This window comes from Podarcis bocagei (assembly GCF_964188305.1).
Source record: "Podarcis bocagei genome assembly, chromosome: 4".
NCBI lineage: Eukaryota > Metazoa > Chordata > Lepidosauria > Squamata > Lacertidae > Podarcis > Podarcis bocagei.
The window spans coordinates 95091877-95104452 of record NC_138128.1 but is presented as its reverse complement, the minus strand read 5'-3'; the positions used below and the strand labels follow the sequence as shown (position 1 = coordinate 95104452).

Below are 12576 nucleotides of genomic sequence, written 5' to 3'. Positions count from 1 at the left end.
ATAAATAAAGTGAAAAGCAAAATCTCTTAGACAACTTTCAGCTCTCCCCAGACCTGTTGTCTGTCTCTATGCATATTAACCTGGGAGTAAACACAATAATATGATCATTTGCAGCTAAGTTGCATAATAGCTGGGTTATACAAGATGATGCTTTAGGTTTCTTAAGTAGATGTCAAGGTTGATGGTGTTACTGCTGCTTGAAGGTGTCTAAGTGGCTACTCTAGTTCCTTTCCTTGACCATAGCCAATTTCATTCCCTAACGCCACCATAGCTAGCTCACAGGTGTGTTCAGGTGGAGTCCCTTGAAGTCTTCCCATTGTTCAGGGTTTCTGGGGTCTTCACCAGAAGTCTAGACTGTGACTTGTTTCCTCAACTCCACTGTCACTGTGGTTTCAGCTCTACCAAAGACTGTTACTGGAGTCCTCTCCCGCAAGCATTCTCAGCTTTCAGGTTGGCTACTCAGTCTTCATGAGCTGCCAGCCTCTGCTGCTTCTGACTCTTCCTCTCCAGGCTTCTTCGTGCCTCTTCAGAGTTCATCAAGGCTTGCCTGCCTGACCCTCATAACTGTACTGAGCTTGGCCTTCTATTCCCACCAGCTTGTTCTGAAGGAATTCCAAGTCTCCATTGGCCTATAATGATGGACTGATACAAATGACCACCTTTGGATGCTAGAGCTCTCTACATAATAGGCAAAATCTTGAAAGTACACAGTCGCACCCTTAACAACAGTGACTATCACAGATTAACTGCCACTTGGAGGATTGCTGGGTACATTTGTGTTTCTCAAACAGTGGGCATTGGACCTCAGTGCCAAAGCCTGCCCAGAGCCTCCTGACTTGCCTGCCCCAACTCCTAACCATGTCCAGTGTCAACACAAGCAACGATTTGCATGCTAAGTAAAGGTGTCTTGGGGAAAGATGTTCAGAGGGGGAGAAAGTGTGGGAATCAGACTCTAGTTCCCATTTGCAGAGGAAGACAGCCCTGGGTCCGTTGACCCTTCAATTAGTTCTCTTTTCTCCTCCTATAAAAACCATGCAAGACAGTCTCTTTTAAAGTTTAAAGAACAAATAACTTTTACTTAGTGTACTTGCAGTTGCAGATTAAAAATACCATGAGGGAGACGATACTTAAGTCGCAAAAACATCTTATATAGTTTTGACTGGCATTTACAGACTGGCTGGTACTCTGAGACAGACAGTGGCACAACATAACATCCCTGCTGCCCTTACTGTTAAGACTGTTAACTGGCACAACTGTACCAATTGCCATAGCTGCCACAGAGTGCAAGACATCACAGAGTTCAACAGCTCTTGCAATTAATGCTTCACATATGCATTTTGGTTGCTAGCATCCCACGGAAAGGAGGACCAAAGGAGGTGTTGAAGGAGATTAGAAAGTGAGATTCAAGGTTAGTATTTATTAACAACAAATAAATTCATAAGCTGGGAATGAATATGAAAGATGCTACAGGAGGAAGAAGTGAATGTAAAAGGACCAGGGAGGAGGGAAACTGGTACATGGGTGTAACTGGGGGGAGCAGCTGTCCCCCCGCATCAAGTAAATAAATAAAAAATACTTAACTAACTGACCAACTGTGTCACAGATAACTTGGTTCTGCTCCTCTAGCATAAAAAGTAATTATTATTACTTTTTCTTGTGAGTTTTTCTTTATACTGGGAGGGAGTAATTCAGAGCAGTGAACAGATACTTAACCTGTTCCTACCTGGTGGGTGTTGGTTTTTTACTGCAGGTTTCCTTTGAAAGTAATTTCCCCCTCCAGGGGCCCAGATGAATGAATGGGAGAGCAGACACACATCTGGAACCCTGTGGGGAAGACGTAGGTTGGACAATGGTATATCAAGTGGGAAAGTGACCATACTGGTCTGCTACTGATTGTTTTTTGGGTGGGTGGGGAAGCTTTTTCAGGGAGAGTTACGTATCTGAATATGTAACATCTAGTTCAGCTCTCCGAATTTCCTCCTTTGGAGATGAATTAAATCAAGTCTTTGAAGCTTACTCTACATGACTTTCTTACAGAAGATTTGAAACACATGGTTTGCATTCCCCCCCCCCCTACATAGACATGTTATCTGTGCAGGAAATTCACCATATCTAAAAATTTGAAGGAACCCACAAAGTAGGTATGCTGAAAATACTCAAAGGGGTGGGTGGGGGGGAAGAATGCAGCAATGTGCTCAAAACAAATAACATTGTTGTTCTGCAAATGAAGTCTTCCAAAACAAATCTTGGCTTCCAACACAAATCTTGGTTTATCTGGAGAGAAACAAACCATGAACATTTGTTTGCATATGATGGTAAGCTTAGACTTATGGTTTGTTGCTCCTGGCTTGAAGTGCAAAGCAAAGCATGAGGAGTTCAGCAGCACACAGTCGCGCACTGTAAGCCATGTTCACAGTAAGCCATGGTTTTGGGCAGGAATGGAGAACCTCAAATCCAGGGGCCAAAACTGCCTCCCCCCAGTTTATTTTTATATGGCACTTGGAACTCTTCCCACACCACACCTTTCACAGGCTCTGCTTCTCCCCCTGCTCTTGAGCTCTGATAATGCTCTTGCTCCTCTAGATGGAAGATAGAGAGGGGAGTGTCAGCGGATGTGGACACTTGCCCATTGGACAAAAGTAAAATGTGCGCTTGGTGACTCTGTCCACCGCTGGCCCATGTCCTGTGAAGATTGCACAGAAGGGAATGTGACCTCCCCAGGCTGAAGAAGGGTCCCGATCCCTTGTTTATGACTTTCCATGATGCGTAAATTTGGTTAGTATCTCCTTTCCAGTTAGCAGCTTCAACAGTTTATCGAACTGTATGGAATATTCCTTCGGCTGCAAGGGATGGAGAAAATAACTTGACAGGAATGGACAAGGAGACAGGGCTAGAGTTTTGTGGAAATTTTATCATAATCTGCTTTAATTGGTAAGTAAGATCATGGCCACTGGTCCCATCACCTCCTGGCAAATAGAAGGGGAAGAAATGGAGGCAGTGAGAGATTTTACTTTCTTGGGCTCCATGATCACTGCAGATGGTGACAGCAGCCACAAAATTAAAAGATGCCTGCTTCTTGGGAGAAAAGCAATGACAAACCTAGACAGCATCTTAAAAAGTAGAGAAATCACCTTGCCAACAAAGGTCCGTATAGTTAAAGCTATGGTTTCCCCAGTAGTGATGTATGGAAGTGAGAGCTGGACCATAAAGAAGGCTGATCGCCGAAGAATTGATGCTTTTGAATTATGGTGCTGGAGGAGACACTTGAGAGTCCCATGGACTGCAAGAAGATCCAACCTATCCATTCTGAAGGAAATCAGCCCTGAGTGCTCACTGGAAGGACAGATCGTGAAGCTGAGGCTCCAAGACTTTGGCCACCTCATGAGAAGAGAAGACTCCCTGGAAAAGACCTTGATGCTGGGAATGATGGAGGGCACAAGGAGAAGGGGACGACAGAGGATGAGATGGCTGGACAGTGTTCTCGAAGCTACCAGCATGAGTTTGACCAAACTGCGGGAGGCAGGGGAAGACAGAAGTGCCTGGCGTGCTCTGGTCCATGGGGTCATGAAGAGTCGGACACGACTAAACAACAACAGCAACAACAAGTTGTCACAGGGGAAAAAAAACAGTCACAACATCAAAATCCCATGCTGCTCTTCTGCTCTTTCTGGAGAGCCTCTCTTATGCAGAGCAGGGAACCTGTGGCTCTTAGGATGTTGTCTGACCACAACTCCCATTATTCCCAAACACTGGCCAAGCTAGCAAGGTCCCATGGGAGCTGCAGCTCAACAACATTTGGAGGGTAATCTTCTAGCAACTTCAGAATTGGCTCTGCAGAGTCAAAATAGGTAAGAGGTATATTAAACTGTTGAAAGAATATGCAAGATTTGAAGCTACAGAAACAGTAGTAGAAAGGACAGGTAATTTGTGATCAGTTATGAATACAGCAAAGCAACATTCATGCACATGTAAATACTTCCAAGAAAATAGCTAGACCACAAACCATTTAGCACATCAAAAGCTGTACTTAAGTCAGTAGGGTATTAATTACTGTTGTAACAAGCCAAGATTCCTGTTCAGCTCATTGTTCTTGGTTTTTCACAAGGTTTATACACAGGGTTGTTTATAAAGTCCTTGATGTGATTAAAACATTGAAATGTTACTAAACTGAGATAAAGCAGCCGTTCTACTTACTATATTAGGTTGTTTAACCGCTTTTTCTGTTTATGCAACAAAACCTTAATTCTGATGTGGCTGAAGGTGAACATCTGCCATATTACACAACAACAAGTAAGATGTGCTTCAACCTTTGCAAAATAGAACTAAATGATGGCTCTACTTAGATGTTATGGGGGCTGTATAGCTGTAGCCAAGCCAGATCTTCCCCAATATGTCTCCTTGTTGGACAGGGACCGCCTTCAAAGGCAACATTGGCCCCTTCCCACAACTAACCTCCTTCAGTCATTCTCCTGTCACACAAAAAAAAAGTTGTGTGGGGCTGCACTCACTTGCCCCTCATTTCCGATTCACATTAAGCACAGAACCTCCTTGTTGTGGGGGTAGGCTTTCCAGTCATCCCAGCATTGAGCATCAACTGATGTGTGTGTGGGGGGGTCTATCCTGCTTGATTTCTATCTAGCCCACCCGTGCTGGCCAACTTTGCCAGATGGGCACGTCCACCCACCTGCCAATCATCACCTGATGTCATTGTGACAGCTGATAACACAAAGTTGTCAGAATTAGTCCACAGAGGAAGACAAAGATTTGGCCTGCTGGGCCACAAAGGTTCCTCATCTTTAATTTAATACTTAGGATGGTGGGCAAAAGTCCCCAGACCAACAGTCCATGTCAGTCTTCTGGAACCAACTTTCAAGTAAAGACTGAAACCACCATAGCATAGTGTTGCTAAGTCAGTTTTTGCCATGCAGTTTTTGCAGCTTTTCAGAATGCTTCAATCTGAATAAAGAGAAGTCGGCTGTGGCTGGCACTAAAAAGCTAGTGCCAACGGTATTGCCAAACTGCTGGGGCACATCTGCAACTATTTCCAGAATGTTCATTCTGTTAAAGGTAAAGGGACCCCTGACCATTAGGTCCAGTCGCAGATGACTCTGGGGTTGCGGCGCTCATCTCGCTTTATTGGCCGAGGGAGCCGGTGTACAGCTTCCGGGTCATGTGGCCAGCATGACTAAGCTGCTTCTGGCGAACTAGAGCAGTGCACGGAAATGCCGTTTACCTTCCTGCCAGAGTGGTACCTATTTATCTACTTGCACTTTGATGTAGATTGGCAGGAGAAGAGACCAAGCAACAGCTAGATTGGCAGGAGAAGAGACCAAGCAACAGGAGCTCACCCTGTCATGGGGATTCGAACCGCCAACCTTCTGACCGGCAAGCCCTAGGCTCTGTGGTTTAGACCACAGTGCCACCCATGTCCCTCAACCACTGACTTAGGGAGAAGCATTCAAGCAGTAATTATCTTCATGACAACCAATCAGTCTTCTTAGCAAAATGATTGTGCATGTAGCATGTCCAAGCAGATAAAAGCAGATAAAGTAGAGGGAACAGGCAAGCCTGCTGTCTGAATGAGCATTCATCTACTGATATACTAGGGAAATTTGCAACATTCAGTTGCAGCGGAGTTCTTTCCCTGGAAGAATTTGCTGTTCTTCACTGCTGAAGTTTGTCTTTGCCAAAGCCTATACACCACAGTATAGGTACTGACTACAGACAGAATGATAATGTTCTTGGCTCTTCTTTCCTTACACTTCCTTCCAATATATCCACATATATATTTGTATCCACACTTCACACAGAGCCAAGCATAACATATGACCAAAGTTTGCAAAAGACTTTGCAAAACCCCCCCACTAAACAGCAATTCCCTGCCCCCACCCCACAAAGGCTCACTGCTTTCAGACAATTTAAAATAAGAAGGGAGGGAGACAGGGAGAGAGATAGGGAGGAGGAACTTAAGTCTTTTTGAGGTTCACAGGAAGCAAGTATACCTTTTTCAAGAGTATGGGTCTAAGACCAGCAGGTTAAACTTCAGGACAGCTTGGTGACCTTTATGAGCTGGATTCACGCTACTCTCTCAGACAGTGTTCATTCAGAAAAGTTTACTATGTGATATTGTGTCTTAAATAGGAACAAAGGATACCAGTTTTGCCTTGGGATTTATTTCTTGTTTAGGCTTGTGGCTGGGTCTTTCTTTGGAAGCTCAAATATGGTTTACATCGAGGGTGAGAAACCTGCAGCTCTCCAGGCATTGGACATCCAATTCCCATCAACCCCAGCCTGCGTGACCAAAGATGATGGGCACTGTAGTCCAATGACACCAGGAGGCCACAGGTTCCCCATCCTTGCCTTGAATGAAGCTTAATTCCAGAAATCTCCACCAAGATACAGGATCATAATTTCAGAGCTTCAAAAATGCTTCAGAATCAGGTGCTCCCAAAGTCCCAGTGCTGTAGGCAATTTATCAAGCCACTTCCTCCTACGGGTGATGAGATAACAAGAGAAGTCATTTGAGTGTTCAATTGTTCAATGAGTGTTCATTGATGCCCATAGGAACGTCTCCACCTGCATCATTCAGCCCGGACACTGAGATCCAGCGCCGAGGGCCTTCTGGCGGTTCCCTCATTGCGAGAAGTGAGGTTATAGGGAACAAGACAGAGGGCCTTCTTGGTAGTGGTGCCCACCCTCCCTTCAGATGTGAAGGAAATAAGCAGCTATCCTATCTTTAAAAGATATCTGAAGGCAGCCCTGTTTAGGGAAGTTTAGGGAAGCATACTATTTAATGCTGTATTGTTTTTAACACTTGATTGGAAGCCGCCCAGAGTGGCTAGGGAAACTCAGCCAGATGGGCGGGGTATAAATAAATTATTATTACAATTTATTATTATTATTATTATTATTATTATTATTATTATTATTAAGCATAATACAATCCCATCAGAGATCCTGCTTTTCAATGGCACATGAGTTCTCATTCTTGCAGTCAGTGTTAGGCAACAGCTAAAGTATATTGACAGAAAAAGTCAATACAAATGTTCCTCATCCTCAGCAGTTATGCTTTTACCTATCTGCTGAGAAGCAGAAAAATAGAATCACAGAACTGTAGAGTCGGAAGGGACCCTGAGGGTCATCTAGTCCAACCCCCTGCCTTGCAGGAATCTCAACTAAATCATCCATGACATTTTGCCATCCAACCTCTGCTTAAAAACCTCAAAGGAGGGAGAGTCCATCACCTCCCAAGGGAGTCCATTGCACTGTTGAACAGCTCTTGCTGCCAGGAAGTTCTTTCTGGTGTTTAGTCGAATCTCCTTTCTTGTAACTTGAATCCATTGGCTTGGGTTCTACCCTTCAGAGCAAGACGGAACAAGCTTACTCCATCTTCCATTTGGCAGCCCTTTAGATATTTGAAGATGGCTCTCACATCTCCTTTCAGTCTCCTCTTCATCACGCTAAACATACCCAACTCCTTCAACTGTTCCTCATAAGGCTTGGTTTCCACACCCTTGATCATCTTTGCACACGCTCTAGCTTGTGAATATCCTTCTTGGACTGTGGTGCCCAGAACTGTGCACATGACTCCAGCTGGGGTCTGACCAAGGCAGAATAGCAGTAAATGTGGATCACAGCATCCCTTTTGGTCATGTTTGGATTTTAATAACTTAATGTGGTGACTGGACATGACATTTGTGGTCTTTGACCAGGCAGTAAGTACCACTTCAAATGCTATCCAAAGTGTGGGAAAGCCTCTTTCTCATTTAGGATCTTCATTTTAACTTGAGGATCCCATCCAAGATGGAATGGAAGTCTGTTTTCTGGTGTCAAGAGGCTCTTATAAACAGAGAATTTGACTGAAATTCAATGTATGCAGATCAGTCTTACATTTATTTTTTCTTTGCTTTTAACTTGCATTTCTATCTTATTATTTATGCTATTGTCTGGTTTTCTGTTTCTATATTGTACACCACTGTGATATTTCTTATCACATGGTGGTACATCAATATTTTTATAAATAAATAAAACTCCCGTCAGCCCCGGGGAGTGTGGCTGTTTTGAACTAAACTTCCCCATCAACTCTAGCACAGTACAGGAGCTGTAGTCCAAAATACCAGGTTTTTAATGTCCACACGAGCTCTGTTTTTGTGGCACAAGTCGCAAAAATGCAATTAATGACCAATATGGATACTGATATTAAGCTTTGGCCATTGTCTGCGAGGGCTGGTAGGAGCTGGTGTCCAAAGAAGTGCAACAGCCTAGTTCTAAACAATACTTTCTAAAATTGTGTGGGAGACAAGCAGAGGGAACAAGCTTGTTTTCTCCTGCTCTGGAAGGTAGGATGGCTTCAAGTTACAATAAAGGAGATTCTGAAGAAACATCAGGAAGGACTTTCTGACAGTAAGACCTGTTCCAAGGTGAAACGGTCTCCAAAAGAAGGTTGTGGTCTCTCCTTCCTTGGAGGTTTTTAAGCAGAGGTCAGATGGCCATCTATCTTGGATACTTTGGCTGAGATTCCTGCTTTGCAGGGGGTTGGACTAGATGACCCTTGGAGCCCCTTCCAACTCTACACTTCTATGATTCTACGATCTCCCATCATTCCTGACCATCGGCCATATTGGTTGGAGTGGATGAGGCCAATAATATCCTGGGGGGCACCATGTTGGTGACTTCTGTCTTACACACACACACACAATCCAAGGGGGAGACAGGATTTTTAACAAATACAACTTGGATTTCAGAGCTTGCCCCCCCGCCTGCCCCCCCCTCTCACATACACACACACACCGTCGGAAAACATGTTATAAGCACAGAGCTGGCCAACTGACAGGAAAGTGTATTTGATTAACAGGAAGATATAATTTTCACCTAGCATGAGACCCGTGTGAACTTTTGATAATAGCAATGCTTCATCCAAGTTGAGTTTTTTGGCATGGGATGGGGGGGGGGAAAGGCAATTATAGGTCAACGCAAATCACAGTGAGCCGCATACCATTCATTGTTTAAGCATCCTAGGAGAGAACCCAACGTTCTTTCGGAGCTTTCTACCCAAGCAAAACAGCCCCTTCCCTGCAACCCAATAATCAGATTAAGAATTAAGACCAACATCTCGTGAGCAAAGCGTTGAATGGCCCTTGGGCGACGCTGCGTGTTGTATAGGTCACCAACAAGTAATCTGCTTCTTTGGGTAGCCAATGATGCAAAGTGCAAGCATTTCACTCTTACATCTCTTTTAAAGAAGAACCAATTATGGAAGTAGGACTGACTGATTTGAGCACAGCCTGGCATTTGCTGTAACAGGGGTGCCAAGTTGAATAAGGGGTGCTAAGTTGAATAACAGGGGTGCTAGTTGAGTAAGTAAGTCCTACCCCACATAATCACGTGACGTGGTGCATCAACACCATATGAATGGCAACTTTTTGGAGGGGAGGCCCCCTCAAATATTTTATTGGGTAGACCAGAAGGGCCTCAGCCCCTAGGAGTTGACTCCTATGCGCTGTAGGGTACAACCTGAGTTTACGAGGACCCTAGCAGAGGGGTCAGGATTTGGATGCCACCCTGCAGGAGTGGGAAGAGAGCTCTGACCCAAGGTGTACAGCCCCCCAAGAAATCCTCCTGACCCAGAGCTACTGAAACAAGCAAGGCACTTAGTATAATGGGATTGTCACGCCAAAGCGCTCTATCTTAGTGGCATGGGATTTCTCGTTTTTGTCCTCCCCTTCCAATTTCAGGGCTCCCTGGACCCAGTGGCGTAGCGTGGGTTGTCAGCACCCGGGGCAAGGCAAGTAATTTGCGCCCCCTAACCCGTGGATTTGCGCCCCTAACCCTAACCCCCAGATGTTGCGCCCGGTGCGGCCGGCCCCCCCTGCACCCCCCACGCTACGCCACTGCCTGGACCCTGGTTTTAATGCTACGGCTTCAAAGGCGCCCAGAGGAGAGCGTTCCTCTGAGCATACGCAGAGCGCCGGCTCCTTCTCAGCCTGGGTGGCAGCATCCCGAGGGGGGCCCCTGCCGCTTACCTGTTTCCTCAGAGCCTCGAAGGCGGCGCTGATGGTGTGCACGCGGGTCCTCTCGCGGGCGTTGGCCAGCAGCCGCCTCGTCTGCTGGATGGCGCGGATCTCCGGGGACGCTCCCGCCGCCTCGCCCGCCCGCCGCCCGGGCGACAGGGACGCCTCGCCGCCGCCGCCGCCGCCGTAAGTCGGGACGCGCGGAACGGGCGGGAAGGGGCTCTCGAGCGGCCGGCACGCCATAACCCGGGGCGGCGGCAGGCTGGGGTCGGCGAAAGCCTGGCCGCCCCCCAGACGGAGCGGCCCCTCGACGTCTTTCCTCGACGCGCGCGGGTGAGGCGCCAGCAGCCCCGCGGGGAAGGCGCCTTTCCTCGCCTCAGCGCCCGCCTCGCCGCCGCCGCCTTCGGGGGCCCCGTCCGGAGCGCCCGCCGAGGCCGCGCGGGAGTTTCGTCCGCCGCCGCTGAGGCGCTGCTTGGCGGGCTCTTTGCTCCGCTTCCTGTGGAGCTTCTGGATGCCGCCGAGCTCCTTGAGGCAGAGGCGCCCCCAGCGCTCCTCGTCGCCGGCCAGCGGCAGGTTCCTCATGGCGGGAGCCGCCTCTCCGCGCCCGGCGCCCGGCCTCGCGCTCTGCCCGGCGACGCTGCTGCTGCCCTGGCCAGCCGGGCTGTGCCCAAGCCCCAGCCGGATCAGCGCGTCATCTGGAGTCCCCGCCGCGCCGCCAGCCTCGCTGCGGAATGCGCGCCGCGGCGGAGAGACCCATCTGTGTTTGCTTAGCCGCCGTTGACACAGGAGCCCCTCGGGCGGGATCAGTCGGCTCGCCGGCGGCCTCTTGCCAGCGGGACGCCCGCCCGCCCGCCCGCCTCCCGCGGCGCCCACGCTGCCCCGCCGGTGCCCGAACAGCTGCGCTGCCCGTCTCTCGCCCGCTTTGTGCTCATGTTATTGCATCGCGCCGATTAAAGGCAGGCGCCTCCCCGCTCCCTGGGATTCCCGCCCCGCCACCGCCGAAACATCTCCCTTTTTAAAGGTCCAAGGGCTGATAAGAATGAATGGCAGATGGCCGGGGTCATCCCGCTGTCGCCCAGGGTGGGCTGCAAACTGTGGGGTGGGCTGTGATAGGTGGGGTGTTTGACAGCCGCACCTTGGTTCTCAAACGTAATCCGTTCCAAACCAAAGCGTTCCAAAACCGAGGCACGCTTTCCCATAGAAAGGAATGCAAAACGGATTAATCCGTTCCGGACTTTTAAAGACAACCCCTAAAACTGCAATTTAACATGATTTTTACTATCTACGGAGAACATTGATCCGTCAATTGAAAGCAATAAACAATGTGCTGCAGTCATGAGGTTTGAAAATCATTAGACGCGGTTGATGGAAGTCTCAGGCTTATAGCCAAAATGTTGTATAGGATGAGAGGAGATGTTCTGTTCTGTTTGGAAAACATATGTAAAAACTAATAAAAATGTATAATAAAAACAAAACAAAAAAAATGTACTGCAGTCACAAAATCAGTAGCTGAACTGGGTTCCACACAGTCACACACACACAGCCACAAAACCACAAAATAGCAAAGACAGACAGACCTCAGTGTAACACTCAAAACGCAAGTGTGGCACTCAAAGCAGAAGCGTAACACTCAAAACAGAGCATGTCTGGCTTCCGAAAAAAGTTTGCAAACCAGAACACTTACTTCTGGGTTTGCAGTGTTTGGGTTCCAAGTTGTATGAGTACAAGGCGTTTGAGAACCACTGTAATTGCAATTGATTTTTCCAGACATCCACATATGTGGGTTGAAGAGAGCTTCAAAAGCCTGTCAGCAAAATTAAAAGCCTAGGAATTAGGCTATACAGTGGTGCCTCGCAAGACGAAATTAATTCGTTCTGCGAGTTTTTTCGTCTTGCGAATTTTTCGTCTTGCGAAGCACAGTTTCCCATAGGAATGCGGTTTTAAGAAAAAGGAAACAAACTTGCAAGACGTTTTCGTCTTGCGAAGCAAGCCCATAGGGAAATTCGTCTTGCGAAGCAACTCAAAAAATGAAAAACTCTTTCGTCTTGCTAGTTTTTCGTCTTGCGAGGTACCACTGTATGGCCTAATTTTTGAGCAAGTCCAGGAAGGACTTGCTGGCTCTCCCTTTCTTACCCCGCTTAACAATGACTCAGGCCACAACTTAAGAAATATGTTTAAAAATCTAATTTAAATACTTATAATCTTGCATTGCTTCACAGCAACGGCAGCGTTAAAAGCCACGCAGTCAAAATATTTACATTTACAGCATAACCAGCGTCACGCATCAGCCTGAGCTACAAACAAGCAGAGGCATGTCTGCATCTCACTGGCCAAAGGAAGGGGGGAACAGGAAGTACTATGTGCTTCCTCTCCAGGAGAGGAACGGAAATGACATCACACAGAGCCCTCTCTACCAACTGTATTTCTATGGTCTGAGTATCTGCCTATCTGCAATACAGCTCTGTGGACTTAGCCCCTTCTCATGCTAATTAGCATGAATATGCATTTGTTAGGTTTGGCTGCTAAACTCCCACACAAATATTTCTTCAGAGATGTGGAGAACCTT

At 47.2% G+C, this 12576-nt stretch overlaps 1 protein-coding gene across 2 annotated transcripts in view; it reads right to left on the bottom strand.

The window, feature by feature from the left end:
• The window catches only part of ATOH8 (atonal bHLH transcription factor 8), a 30380-nt gene extending 19487 nt beyond the window's left edge, over positions 1-10893 (bottom strand). Inside the window, exon 1 of one of the 2 annotated variants that reach the window (XM_081191889.1) lies at positions 10023-10893. In XM_081191889.1, coding sequence (XP_081048015.1) covers positions 10023-10592 — 570 coding nt within the window. In that variant the 5' untranslated portion in view covers positions 10593-10893. The remainder of the gene's footprint in view (positions 1-10022) is intronic. The other variant, XM_081191888.1, reaches the window with a different exon arrangement.
• Positions 10894-12576: the final 1683 nt, after the last annotated feature.